At 42.6% G+C, this 14523-nt stretch overlaps 1 protein-coding gene across 1 annotated transcript in view; it reads right to left on the reverse strand.

Moving 5' to 3' along the window:
* Positions 1–14523, reverse strand: part of LOC142652476 (meprin A subunit beta-like) — a 60095-nt gene that overhangs the window by 35116 nt on the left and 10456 nt on the right. The window contains exons 7-9 of the mRNA XM_075828113.1: positions 12746–12924; positions 10507–10725; positions 7139–7294 (exon numbers count right to left, since the gene is read on the reverse strand). Coding sequence (XP_075684228.1) covers positions 7139–7294; positions 10507–10725; positions 12746–12924 — 554 coding nt within the window. The remainder of the gene's footprint in view (positions 1–7138; positions 7295–10506; positions 10726–12745; positions 12925–14523) is intronic.

The raw sequence follows: 14523 nt of genomic DNA on the forward strand, positions 1-14523 counted from the left end.
TGGTACCCTTTCTGTAGGAATGGCACCATGAGTTCCCAGACAATTTTACCACTAATGCCAATATCCTCTGGGTATCCTGGGGGTTTAAGGTGGCGGTCCCTGCCCTCATATATGAAAAAGCCACAGGTGTAGCCTGTTGTGCTCTCGCACACCTTATAAAGCTTCACTCCGTATCGGGCTCTTTTGGAGGGGATGTATTGGCAAAATGATAGACGGCCCTTGAAGGACATAAGGGATACGTCTACCACTAGTTTTTGGCCTGGGGTGTATACATTTAAAAAAAAAGAGTCACTTAGGAGGGAGATAAGGGGTCTCAGTTTGTTGAGGCTATCATAGGCTGGGTCACTTCTTGGCGGGATTTGTGAATTGTCTGAAAAATGCATGAAATGCATTATTGATTCGTAGCACGTTTGGGCCATAACGGCTGCAAATACAGGCGTGCTATGGATAACACTGGTAGCCCAGTAGGAGCGGATAGAAGTTTTTTTTTTTACTATGTCCATATTTAGTGTAATTCCCCCAAAAAAAAATATTTTGGAAATTGTTGTGGGGATCCATCCTCTGGCATAGCAAGACCTGGGATTTTGGGTGCCAAATTGTCTGGCATATAAATTTGCTGCTGGACAATTAGTTCCAGGACCTGATTACCTATAAACAAATGAAAAAAATTATAGGGACTAAAATTTGAGGCATCTGCGTTGATGCCTGGAGTCGCTGTAAATTGCAAAACTTGGTGGGAGAAAGCAATTGCAGGATCCCAAATTGCGGGAGGGACTGCGTTACTAGGTCCTGCTCCTGACGCTTCAATGGTGACAGCTGCATCCACCACCATATGGCTGGGGGGGTCTAATGGCAGAAGCATAATTTGTGTCGCTTTCTGACCCAAGTTCTGCTTCTGACGCAGTGTCCGTATCGCTGCCGGAACTGCTAGAGCACTGCATGGCGTACGCCTGCTCTGCAGAGAACATTCTGCGGCTTCTGCGAATCATGTTTGCGACACTAATAGTAACGAATAACTTTTTAAATTTTTTTTAGAAGACAAACAAAAAAAAACGGAGAGGGGTGATTATGGGTAATCTGGGCTGATTATGGATAATCTGGGCTGATTATAGGTAATCTGGGCTGATTATGGGTAATCTGGGGTGATATACGGGTAATCTGGGGTGATATACGGGTAATCTGGGGTGATATACGGGTAATCTGGGGTGATTACGGGTAATATAGGAACGTGAATATCTGGTGTGTTTTTCACAGTAAAACAGCACAAGATTTGTATAGTATCTCTCTCTCTCCTCTCACAGATCAACTACAGTGAGAGGAGGGAGGCAAAGCGCACAAATCCTGTGCTGTATTTAGAAAATATGAGACTATGGTCACTGTGATAGGTATATCACAGTGACCATATGATCAGGGACCAATTATAACGGTCCCTGATCAGTTTCTATTTACAGGCAGAATATCTGCCTTTCAGTGACAGCGCATGCGCGCGCCATTTTCTTTATTTTCCCAGCAGTTGCGGGGTGAAGGGGAGAGGGGGGGCACAATTGCTGGCAGCGGGGGCCTAACAGGTTAGTTTTTTATCTCCTCTCACCAAACATTCATGGTCAGAGGAGATAAAAAGGATGATTTACAAGGCTGCATACATTGTAACGGCGATCGCCGGTATTCGTTGAATACCGGCGATCGCCGGTTTGGGGACCGCAAACAACGGTCCCCAGACTGTGCTCCAAGCCCTCAGCTACCTCCGGTAGTTGAGAGCAGGAAGCTATCCCTCTGCATGGCGCTGCAATTAGATTCTGATGCAGCGCTGTGAAAAGGCTTATGTATCAGAATATGCGGTCACTAACGGGTTAAGCCGTTAAAGCTATTCTCATGTAAAAAATATTGTGTTGATTAATTTCTCAACATATCTTTAAAGTGATCAGAGCTTTTGTTATTTGATACAGAGCTTTATATTCCCTGCATAAACCTAGATTTAATAGACAAATCTGGTTGCCTGCAGCCACCACTAGAGGGAGCTGAGGAGCTTACTACCTACTGTATATTGGACTCACTGGTGGCTACCTGTGAAAAAAGGCAAGTACAAATGGCTCCAGTTTGCTTTCTGTTCATGGATGCATTTGTCCATATCGTAGTATAAATGATCTGTAACGTCCGTGGTCGCTGACCACAAACTCCTTCCATCCAGTCGACGCCCTTCTCTCCAGAGATCTCTGCACATACGGCTGTCCTATTCCACCAGGGTGCGCTCGCGAGCTCAGTCCAGACTTAAGAAGCCAGAGCGCACGTATGTGGGAGATTGAGCTGATTGCTCCCAGAGCACCCTGGGCTATAAGAATGTCTCAGCCCCTTCCTTCACACCTGAGCGGTGTTGTCGTATACTAAGTTTGTCTTGCAAATGGTCCCCTAGTGTGTCCTGCTCCCAGTGTTCCCTGATCCTGTATCCTGTATCCTGATCTAGTGCTGTGCTGAGCTGTTGCCGTGCTGTGCTGTATACCATGCCTGTCCTGCTACTCCATGCCTAACGTTTACCTGCTGCCTAGTCCCAGCCAAGCCTTCCTCGCTACTGTCCGAGCTGCCACAGGTACCCTATATGAACTATAGACTCTGACCTGCGCCCTGTTGGCCAGCTGCCATACCGCTAAGGCGGTACGGCCCAGTGGGTCCAAGAACCCTAAGTGACATGATCTAACCTGACCTTAGTACTCAGAAAACGAATGTTTATATAGATAGATAAATATTTCCGTAAGAGCAATTTATAAATCGATTTACAATTTCTTCCTGATTGATGTAATTAATGGATGACTGATCTAATTTGATAATTGTGTAAGAATGTTGGAGTGACCCTCATTCTTAAAGGGTCACTAAATATATTTATTTTGCTGTACATATGAAATACCTATGTAAATATTGCTGTGACTCTAAATGCATTTTGTGTTCTCTAATGTGCTTTTTTCCCTGGGGTTAGAGTTCCGGAGGAAGACATTTTCCTGTTACATATTACAGGTCATTTGTTCTTTATAATGTATTAGTTGTGGCTCACAGACCGTGATGGCTTACTACTGTAGCTTTAAGGCATTTGTTGCCGGGACAATTGGCCTGGACTCCATAATAGTAAGGGTATGTGCACACGAGAACTGGCTTTTACGTCTGAAAAGACAGACTGTTTTCAGGAGAAAACAGCTGCGTCGTTTCAGACGTAAAAGCTCCTCCTCGCATTTTGCGAGGCGTCTTTGACGGACGATCATTTGAGCTGTTCTTCATTGAATTCAATGAAAAATGGCTCAAATTACGTTTCAAAGAAGTGTCCTGCACTTCTTTGCCGAGGCAGTCATTTTACGCGTCGTCGTTTGACAGCTGTCAAACGACGACGCGTAAATGACAGGTCGTCGGCACAGTACGTCGGCAAACCCATTCAAATGAATGGGCAGATGTTTGCAGACGTATTGTAGCCGTATTTTCAGGCGTAAATCGAGGCATAATACGCCTCGTTTACGCCTGAAAATAGGTAGTGTGAACCCAGCCTTAAGGTTGTTTGCCGTGCCATATCAGCGTTGGGGGTGTGTATACAGCGGGGGTCTAGAGTATAGGCAAGTTACAGGCAGGAGCCTTCACGTGCATGTGTAGAATTCTGTCAGTCTGGTGACTGGCAGGAGCCTCCTCATGATAGACAGCGTGATTGGCGGGTGACTGTGGCAGGAGCCTCCCAAATTTCAATGGGCTGCAACCCATGAGGTTATCAAGATCCTGCTTTGAAAGAGGATGCACTCCTGTATCATGGAGGATTACCCTATACTGTGTCCTAGAAACCAGCCATCATTGCCTGAACCGTTGCTGAACCAAGTTGACTTGAAATGTGTTTAAAGAGACTGTACCCCTCGTGTATCCTGAGAAGTGTTGTTTTGCTGTCTGCTGTGGTTGTGTGTGAGTTTAACATTGGACTAAGTGACTGATTTTTGGTCTTTGTTCCATCTTTCTGCAACTGCACTGCACATATTGATCTTACACCACCCGGGCCTTACAAATGTACTAATGCAGGCTTGATGTATATTGCGCTGATGACAATCTCTGTTAGCAACCTTTGAAGCACTGACATATCATAGTTACATAGTTAGTACGGCTGAAAAAAGACACATGTCCATCAAGTTCAACCAAGGGAAGGGAAAAGGGAAGGAAAAATTTCTACACATAGGAGCTAATATTTTTTTGTTCTAGGAAATTATCTAACCCTTTTTTAAAGCCATCTACTGTCCCTGCTGTGACCAGCTCCTGCGGTAGGCTATTCCATAAATTCACAGTTCTCACTGTAAAGAAGCCTTGTCGCCTCTGCAGCTTGAACCTTTTTTTCTCCAGACGGAGGGAGTGCCCCCTTGTTTTTTGAGGGGGTTTTACAAGGAACAGGATTTCACCATATTTTTTGTATGTGCCATTAATATATTTATACAAGTTAATCATGTCCCCCCTTAGTCGTCTTTTTTCAAGGCTAAATAGGTTTAATTCTTTCAATCTTTCCTCATAACTTAAATTCTCCATGCCCCTTATTAGCTTCGTTGCTCTTCTTTGTATTTTTTCCAACTCCAGGGCATCCTTTCTATGAACTGGAGCCCAGAACTGGACTGCATATTCTAGATGAGGCCTCACTAATGCTTTGTAAAGTGGCATTATTACATCCCTGTCCCGCGAGTCCATGCCTCTTTTAATACACGACAATATCCTGCTGGCCTTTGAAGCAGCTGATTGACACTGCATGCTGTTATTGAGTTTATGATTTACAAGTACACCCAGATCCTTCTCAACAAGTGAATCCGCCAGTGTAGCGCCCCCTAGGACATATGATGCATGCAGGTTGTTGGTACCAAGATGCATAACTTTACATTTATCTACATTAAACTTCATTTGCCAAGTGGACGCCCAAACACTTAGTTTGTTTAAATCTGCCTGTAATTCATGAACATCTTCCATAGTCTGAACTATATTACATAGCTTGGTGTCATCTGCAAAAATAGAAATAGTGCTATTAATCCCTTCCTCTATATCATTAATAAATAAGTTGAATAATAGTGGTCCCAGCACTGAACCCTGGGGTACACCACTTATAACCGGGGACCATTCAGAGAAGGAATCATTGACCACAACCCTCTGGATACGGTCCTTGAGCCAATTCTCAATCCAATTACAAACTATATTTTCTAAACCTATAGTCCTTAATTTACCCATTAGGCGTCTATGGGGGACAGTGTCAAATGCCTTTGCAAAGTCCAAAAACACTAAATCCACAGCGGCCCCTCTGTCTAGACTTCTGCTCACCTCTTCATAAAAACAGATTAGGTTAGTTTGACAACTTCTGTCCTTAGTAAAACCGTGCTGGCTGTCACTTATAATGCTATTTATTGTCACATAATCCTGTATATAGTCCCTCAATAGCCCCTCAAACATTTTCCCCACGATGGATGTTAAGCTTACTGGTCTATAATTACCCGGGGAAGACCTAGAGCCCTTTTTGAAAATAGGCACCACATTTGCCCTGCGCCAGTCCCTTGGCACTATACCAGTCACTAGAGATTCTCTGAATATTATGAAAAGGGGGACAGAAATAACTGAACTAAGCTCTTTAAGAATTCTAGGGTGTAACCCATCTGGTCCCGGAGCCTTGTGCACATTTATTTTATTTAATTTAGCTTGGACCATCTCTACATTCATCCAATTCAGTATATCAACTGATATATTAACAGCACTGGCACCGGCTACATCAGCTGCTCTTTCTTCTGTTGTATATACAGAGCGGAAGAACCCATTTAGTAACTCTGCCTTCTCTTGATCCCCTGTGATCAACTCCCCATTACCATTATCTAGGGGTCCTACATGTTCAGACCTTGGCTTTTTTGCATTTATATGCTTGAAGAATTTTTTAGGATTTGTTTTACTATCCTTGGCCACCTGCCTTTCATTTTGTATTTTTGCTAATTTTATTACATTTTTACAGATTTTATTAAGCTCTTTATATTTTACAAAGGCTACAGATGTACCCTCAGATTTGTATTTTTTAAATGCCCTTTTTTTGTCATGTATTGCCCCTTTCACAGAAGGTGTAAGCCATGTGGGGTTTAATTTGAGTCGTTTATACTTATTACCTGTAGGAATAAATTTTGCACTATAATAACTCAAAGTAGATTTGAAAATCTCCCATTTATCATTTGTTCCATTATTTGACATTAGTTCTTCCCAGTCTATATCCTGAATTGCAGCCCTCATCCTGGGGAAATTGGCTTTCTTAAAATTAAATGTTTTTGCCCTCCCAGCCTGCGTTTGTTTTTTACAGTATAGGTAAAATGTAACTATATTATGATCACTGTTACCGAGGTTTTCACGAACATTGACATTCCCAACAAGATCTGCATTATTAGAAATGACCAGATCCAACAGAGCTTCACCTCTAGTCGGGTCTTCCACAAACTGGCCCATAAAATTTTCCTGCAATAGGTTGAGGAAATGTCTCCCCTTTGCAGTTGAAGCCGAACCATGACACCAATTAATATCCCGGAAATTAAAATCTCCCATTATCACTACAGTACCCGCCTGTGCAGCCCGCTCCATCTGTTTATATATCTGACCTTCCATCTCCTCAGTTATATTGGGGGGTCTATAGATTACACCAAAAGTAATTTTTTCAGTGTTTACCTCCCTTTCTAGTTCCACCCACAAGGTTTCAACCTCCTCACAGTCTTGACCCACTATTGTCTCTTTCACACTCGCCTTCATATCACTTCTCACATACAGACATACACCACCACCTTTCCTATTTGTCCTGTCTTTACGAAAAAGTGTAAAACCCTGTAGATTTACAGCCCAGTCATGTGAAGAGTCCAGCCATGTTTCAGCAACACCAACTATATCTATATTTTCTTCCAGTATCAAGGCCTCCAGCTCCCCCATTTTGCTTGCTAGACTTCTGGCATTTGTGAACATACACTTTAACTTGCCTGTCAGTTTTTCACTTTTATTATCAGAAATGTGATAATAAAAGTTTATGTATTTTGTGTAATTTGAGCTTCAAGAGTTTTGAGTTCATCTCATGAAGTTAACCATAAAGTAAAATATTGCAGCAATAAATCAGATTAGGAGATAAGAAGTAGATTACCTTTGCAATCCCCCATGTTAGTGTGATCAGTGCTCGGACCATCAGGCAGAACATGAAGTACATGCTGCCAATCATCATTATCTCCTGTACCTTGTATCATTCCACAGATGTTGTTATACTCAAAGTCACATGTGTCCAAGAAACTTATAAATATAGCTAAAGAAGAAAGGTAAAATAAAGTTAGTGCTGTGTCAACCATAAAATGTAAGCATGTGGTTATCTCACACACTAATTAATTGTTGCTTTACTGTAGAAGTACACAGATGTATTTTAAAATATAATAATTATAATTTAAAGAATCACCAAACACAACAATAAAATAAAAAAACTATTCCATAAATTCCTCTCTTAGGCTATGTTCACATGTAGCTACATTTTTCGTCCGGATTTGCAGCCGGAAAATCCACAGCAAATTACAGTAGCAGCAAAGTAGATCTCAGTTTGACCTGCGGTGCAAATTTTTAATCGGCAGCAAGTGAATTTATGCTGCAGAATGGTTGTGTGCTTGTTGCAGCAAAAATCGCAAGTAGGTAAAAAAATAGCCCTATTTCAAGAAAAAAAATATCATACTCAACTCCCCTAGCATTCCCATAGCGATGCCTCACTGCTCATTGGTCAGTGCTGCTCACCTCCTGAGATGACGTTTCATCACATGTGATGTCTGGAACCAATCACCGGCTGCAGTAGTCACATGGGATGCAACGTCACCCCAGGAGGCTGGCTCAACACAGACGGAGAAGCAAGGATGCAGACTTTCGGTCAGAATTTAGTGTAATATCTGGTTTGGATTTGCTGCGGAGATTCCATAGCAAATCTGAACCAGGTGAACAAACCTAAACTCCTCCTTTTCATTGTTCCTAGTTTGTTTCATGTTGCATATCATAATTCAGAAATACAAAAAGATTTCTTCTATATGTGTCAGCCATTTTCCCCTCCTGCTCGCAATCCTTTGTTTGGTGGTAAGAACACTGTCTGCAGTAGGAGCCTCCTCCCACTGCTCAGTCTGCAATAAGAGACAAAAAATGTTAAAGGAGTTTTCACTTGAATTGGAGATGGCTGTAATAATGTGAACCGGCGCTACAAGTGTATCAGCGTTTGACAGTATTGAGCAGCATGAGCGATAAAGGGGAAGCGACCATTGTACTAGCGCCACGACCCTTTAAAACAGCTGATCAGCGTGGGTGCCGAGAGTCAGACCCCCACTGATCAGATATTGATGGTCTATCCTGAGGATAGGATATCCATTTTCTCTCTCCGGAAAACCCCTTTAAAGGGGTTATGTGGGGACTGAGAAGTATTAGCAGTAATACATTCCGGTCCCCCATCGCGCTGATTATGAGATTTTAATTGATTTTTATAGCACTGGCGGGGGACCGGAAGTCTAGTTGCACAGTCTTCTATCATGACGACACGACTCTTCGTCGTTTGACCGGCCCTGCTGTACTCTATGCAATCGATGTACTATTGGTACATCGATTACATAAAGTATAGCGGGGCCAGTCACATGACGAAGAGTCACATTATCATTAAGGAAAAATGCGCAACTAGACTTCAGGTCTCCCGCCAGCACTGTAAAAATATATTAAAATCCCATAATCAGCGTGACGGGGGACCGAAATGTATATTAGCGAGTGTACTCACATTCTGCAGTGAGCACATTGCTAATACTTTTCGGTCCCCACATAACCCTTTTAAGCCTAGCTCTTAGTTGGGCCCCATCCCACATATATCTACCAGACAAGAAAGGATCAGGAGAAAATTAACACCTGTATTCTCTGCAGACTGACAAGCAGTGTTGGCAAGTTTATATTCTGATTATTTTTATCATTCATTTCTTTTTTTTATCAGCATTTTCAATATTTTCTAACTTTTTACAACCAGCCATGGAATTCCATGGCAAACAGGAACAGAACAGGAGGGGAGGTGGGGGGGGGGGGGGAGTGAAAAAAAAAAGGCGTGGGGAGGATTAAAGAGTTCAGAAAGAGAGAGAAAAGTCTCTAGGTCATTTAGGGGTGATTCTGATGAGGGGGCTCCAGGGAGCACGTCATCCAAGGTGAGTCCGAATAGGGAGCTTGCAGAAATACAAAAGGGGGTGCTGTCCGCTTACTCTCAATGTACAGAATTCCAGACTACTATGCTGCAACTGCAGTTGTGTATTAAAGTCTGGCGTTTAGTGGTAGCAAGGCGAAAAAATAAATAAATATAGAAATAAATAATAAAAAAATAAAAAATGGGGATGGAATAGGGATATGAGGACGCACAGACCATAAACACTCCAATGGTTCAAAGGGACAGACCGATAAGAAAAAAGAAAACTAATCACACAGTGTGTATGATTATACCAGGCCGCTATAGAGGATCATCACTAAAATCCGTTCCAGGAACCAGATGGTGGAACAAAAACAATCTCGTATTCTGGTCTTAATGTGTGTGGGAAGGATGTGGATTATGTGTTGCCAGGTCTCAAAGAAACCACGTGTACTCGATTCTTTTTGGAGGGAGGCGTTCACCCAATCCATGCGTAATAGAAAGCTCAACTTTTCTTAAAATAAACAGAGGGACGTGACATCTGGGCCCAACTAGGTCTGCAGGATAGTTTTTCGCGCAGCAGCGGAAATGCAGAAAATGCGCCTCTCGTAGAGCCGGGGGATGGGCGGTGTGATGTCAGGCACATGACCAAAAAGAGCCCAACTGGGGGGTTAGGGGAATCTGTTGGTGTGTGTGTGTGTGTGTGTGTGTGTGTGTGTGTGTGTGTGTGTGTGTGTGTGTGTGTGTGTGTAAAGTAGTATCCTATTCCGGAACGACTGGGACACTGGACAGGTCTATAAGCAGTGGTACATGTCAGCCATATCTGCCCCGCACCTGGAGTAAGCCGGGGTCGGGACATTTCCCATATGGAAGTTTCGTAAGGGCGAGACATAGCCTTTATGTGCGATTTTCAAGAACATTTGAGTGTCTGATAATCAACCTGTTTCCTGAGTAGCGAGTAGTAAGCAGAGATTTGTTTTTGGGGATTCGTCAGGTTGACAAACCGACGACAAAAAGTGTCGTCTCAGTCTTCCTCCCTCATTGAGCGCAACACACCAATGATATAGCTTTGTGCCTGCAATTTTTATCATTCATTTCTAGTGACAAAGTGAAAAACTCTGCTCTGCTTCACTTTCAGTGACTTTACATGTTATTTTTTTTTTTAGAGGTATCTTCTGTCAATAACCCTTAGGGAACAGTATAAGCCAAGATCTCTCTCTCTTAGGCCATTTTTACATGGCAATATTTTGCATTGGTATTTGCAAATTGTTACCTTACATCCAAAATATACAATAGTTTTGGATCCATACTTGCCAAGTCATGCATGGCTAGAAACTTACAGCAGTTGTACAACCGATTAAGCTTTTCCAGGTCATAGTCACTGAAATCCATCCTTTGTCCAATCACATCACTGAAAGCTTCTATGCGAGTTACAATGGTCGGTTCAGTGCTAATCTGGAAGGCAGTCTTACTGTAGTGCATAACTGATGTGTAGTCATATGGGACATTTAAGGCACTGGACCGATTGTCATCATATTTATTGAAATTGCCTTGTGTTCCTGTGAAAATAAAACGAAAGGGCATTTGTTAAATGTGTCATAAAAGTTTTATCGTTTATGATGAATTTAAAAAAACGCAAATTCGGAATAAAACGAAGCTAAGTTCAATAACACGATGCCTTAAAGGGCAACTGCTGTCAGGGCAATTGGCAGTATAGAGCTAGAATATGCCATTACTTGCTAGTCGATGTGGTCTAACCGCTGATTGGTAGACTGTAGGGTCCATGGAACTATGTAGATAATTGTGTTTCCCTTTTGAACTTTTACCTGCACAGCACCATGGTCACTCAAATCCTACAAACAATTTTCCCTCACTAGCAATACAGAACCGCATCAAATAAATATTAACGTACAGATCCCTAATAAGCATCCAGATATACTGGGCCACATAGCACCAAGGCAAATAGTATTAAACAGCATGCAGGTCTAGCACAGTGAAGGTTATTATCTATGTCCCTGGTAGTTTAGGGCTGTGAAGGGGTTAGTATCAGCATCCCTGGTAGCCTGTGGAAGTAGAGTGGTTAGTGTGAGCATACCTAGTGATCTAGAGCAGTGAAGGGTTAATGACAGTTTGAATGCTGGTTTAGGGCAGTGAAGGGGTTAATGTCCATGTTCCTGGTGGTCTAAGGCAGTGATAGGGTTATTGTTACTGTCCCTGGTGGTCTAGGGCAGTGAAGGGGCTAATGTCAGTGTCCCTCGTGGTCCAGGATCATGAAGGGGTTAATGTCAGCATACCTGGTGGTTTAGGGCAATGAGGGGGGGGGGTAATTCTAGTACCCCTGGTGAGTTAGAGTAGTGAAGGAGGTAATGTAAGGATCCCTGGTAGTCTAAGGCAGTTAAAAGGTTAATGTAAGGATCCCTGTAGGTCTTGGGAAGTCAAATGATTAGTTTTTCACAGCCGATTTGCATCTGTGCGGGATCTGATTTCACGGATCGAACATAGACTTACGTCTATGGAAGGATTCGTGAAAACAGGCAAAAATAGGACATGTCCTATTTTTTCATGGCCTGTTCGCATGGTCCGTTAAAGCAACGGCCGTGTAAATAGCCCCATATAAGAAAATTGATTTTAATGCAGCTGTGTGACGGCCGTAAAAAAAATAAATGGCCGTCACATGGCCAATAAACTCGTTCGTGTGAATAACCACTGATTCAGTAGCAATCATCCCAATCAAAAAAGGGGAAGCTGAGGGAGACTCTGAGGATAGATACTGAGCTGAGCGGCCGCACTTCCGCGCAGCTTAGAGGGAACAATGGCTGCCACTCAGCCCCATTTACTTGAATGGGGATGAGAAGCAATTCTCTGCACAGAACCTGGATGCCATCGGTGCTGTGCAGAGAAAATTGCAAAGGGATCTGTGCCCCTTCTTGTGATGGGTGGAGATCATTGTTGCCCTGACTGGAGTAAAACTCTTTAAGCAAATCTTACCTTGGTCTAATAAGCACAGATGGGGGGCTCGGTATGCAGGGTCCTTGCCCTAAATGACTGATTTATCTGTCCCTGTGCTCCTGTTATGTTAAAAATTCAGTGGTGACTATTTCCCTCCATAACAGATCTGTGGACATAGGGACGGGTTAAAGGAAATGTCTCATGTATTTAATTTTAGTTTCATTAATTACATGTATGTCTGTAGAAGAGAATTAATGTGCTTGTTCCTTTTTTTTTTCATGTTGTACTTATTATTATTTTTTAAAACACCTTCCCTGAGGGCGGCCATATTGGAGACAAACCCTTCCTGTATTTCATTTATATTGATTGTTTTCAAAGCAGTTTTCTAATGATCCTGTACACTCCCTTTAAGAACCGGTCTAGTGCGAGGGCCCCGCTTACACAACTCTCTTTGCTGGATGTATGTGAGTGTGACATAGGAAAGATAGGGGGGATATATACTATACAGGGCATGTAGCTAGTTGCATTTGGAGGGCAGCTGTGGGGAATTGCTCTATTACCTGCAGTATCTACTATATTAAGAACTGTTTATAATGAGGAACCATTGATGATACGCTGAATAAGACTTACCATTCCGAATCCTGTCCCACATGATAACGACGTAATCATCCCGGTCATTACGTGACTGTTCATGCCAGAATCCCAGAGCATGGAGAAACTCATGCTGAATTGTGGCTATTCTGTCACAGTTAGTTCCAAGAGAAAGTTGCTGCTTTCCTCTTCGTAAATTTCCGACATATGACCAACATCTAGAGGGTAAAAACAAAAGTTTTTCGATTGATACACTATATTTAACCACTTCCTGACCAGATGCTTTACTCCTTTCTTGGCCAGGCACATTTTCAAGTTTGAGCCATGTTCCAATTTAAAAGCAAATTGTTGTTTTATTACTCTTCCAACCTACATGTATTTGGTTTGTTTTTCTCAAAAGAGAGTAGGGTTCCATATTGTGTAAAAAATAAATAAATAAATAAATAAATGAAGTGCCATAACACCGTCAACACCCCCAAAATGACTCTCTTATGGAAAGTAGACCCTCCCAAGCTATTCATTTAGCGACATATCAAAGATTTGAAAATCTGCGGCGTAAAATGTCTGCAGTATGTGGATGAGATTTGTATAATGTCATTTACTTGCCTTGTACGGTAATCCGCTGTGAACTTTACCTGCGCAAATCCACTGGTAAAATCTGTAGCCAATCTGCCACATGTAAAATCACCCTAAGGCTAGGGCTAGATGGTCACTTTGGCCGCGACATAGGTCGCATGGCCAAAGATTGCTATGTCCTATAACCTGCAAGCCGCAGGTAATGAAAGTCAATGTGGTCGCGTTGTGACTTGCAAGTTACCATGACACGACAATTTGGATTTCTTGTAATGGTCATAGCCTAAAACTGTACAATACATCAATATACTAGTAGATGATATGAGATAGATATCATGATCTATCTAAACGTGAATTTTTTGGGTCATCCAAATAAAGATTATCATTATCTCTATTTATCTAATATCTATCTCATATATATTGATTCATAGTACTGTATCGTTTTAGGCTAGTGCTACATGGCGATTTTGGCAACGACACCGGTCGTATCGCTATGTCCCGTCGCATACATCGCAAGTAAAATTACAGCGACACAACCACATTGACTGTCATTACTTGCAATGTAGGCTCCGAGACATAATGATCTTTGTGAACCGTGTCGCGGCCATAGTCGTCGTGTAGCAAATAGAAAGATAGAATATATATTTATTGAAAAAATCTATTTATTGAAAAAAAAAAGTATTTGTTTTTTACATTATTAGGACGCAGATACAAATGAATACTATAGGGCGCCACTGCATCACGTTGGTCTGCGCATGTGACCAACCCTGCAAGGCAGTGCAGCATGATCCATCTGTTGCAAGAACGGGGCAAGGTAAGTACAGTATTATTTTTTTTGGGGGGGGGGGGCTGTGTGGCAGTGTTTACAAGGGGCGGCTGTGTGGCAGTATATACAAGGGGGGCTGTGTGGCACTATATACAATAGAGGAGGGCTGTGTGGCAGTATATACAAGGGGGGGCTGTGTGGCAGTATATACAAGGGGGGTTGCGTGGCAGTATATATAAGGGGGCTGTATGGCAGTATATACAAGGGGGAGCTGCGTGGCTGTATATACAAGGGGGGCTGTGTGGCAGTATATACAAGGGGGGCTGTGTGGCAGTATATACAAGGGGGGCTGTGTGGCAGTATATACAAGGGGGGTTGCGTGGCAGTATATATAAGGGGGCTGTATGGCAGTATATACAAGGGGGAGCTGCGTGGCTGTATATACAAGGGGGGGTTGTGTGGCAGTATGTACAAGGGG

Source organism: Rhinoderma darwinii, chromosome 5 (genome assembly GCF_050947455.1).
Source record: "Rhinoderma darwinii isolate aRhiDar2 chromosome 5, aRhiDar2.hap1, whole genome shotgun sequence".
Classification (NCBI taxonomy): domain Eukaryota; kingdom Metazoa; phylum Chordata; class Amphibia; order Anura; family Rhinodermatidae; genus Rhinoderma; species Rhinoderma darwinii.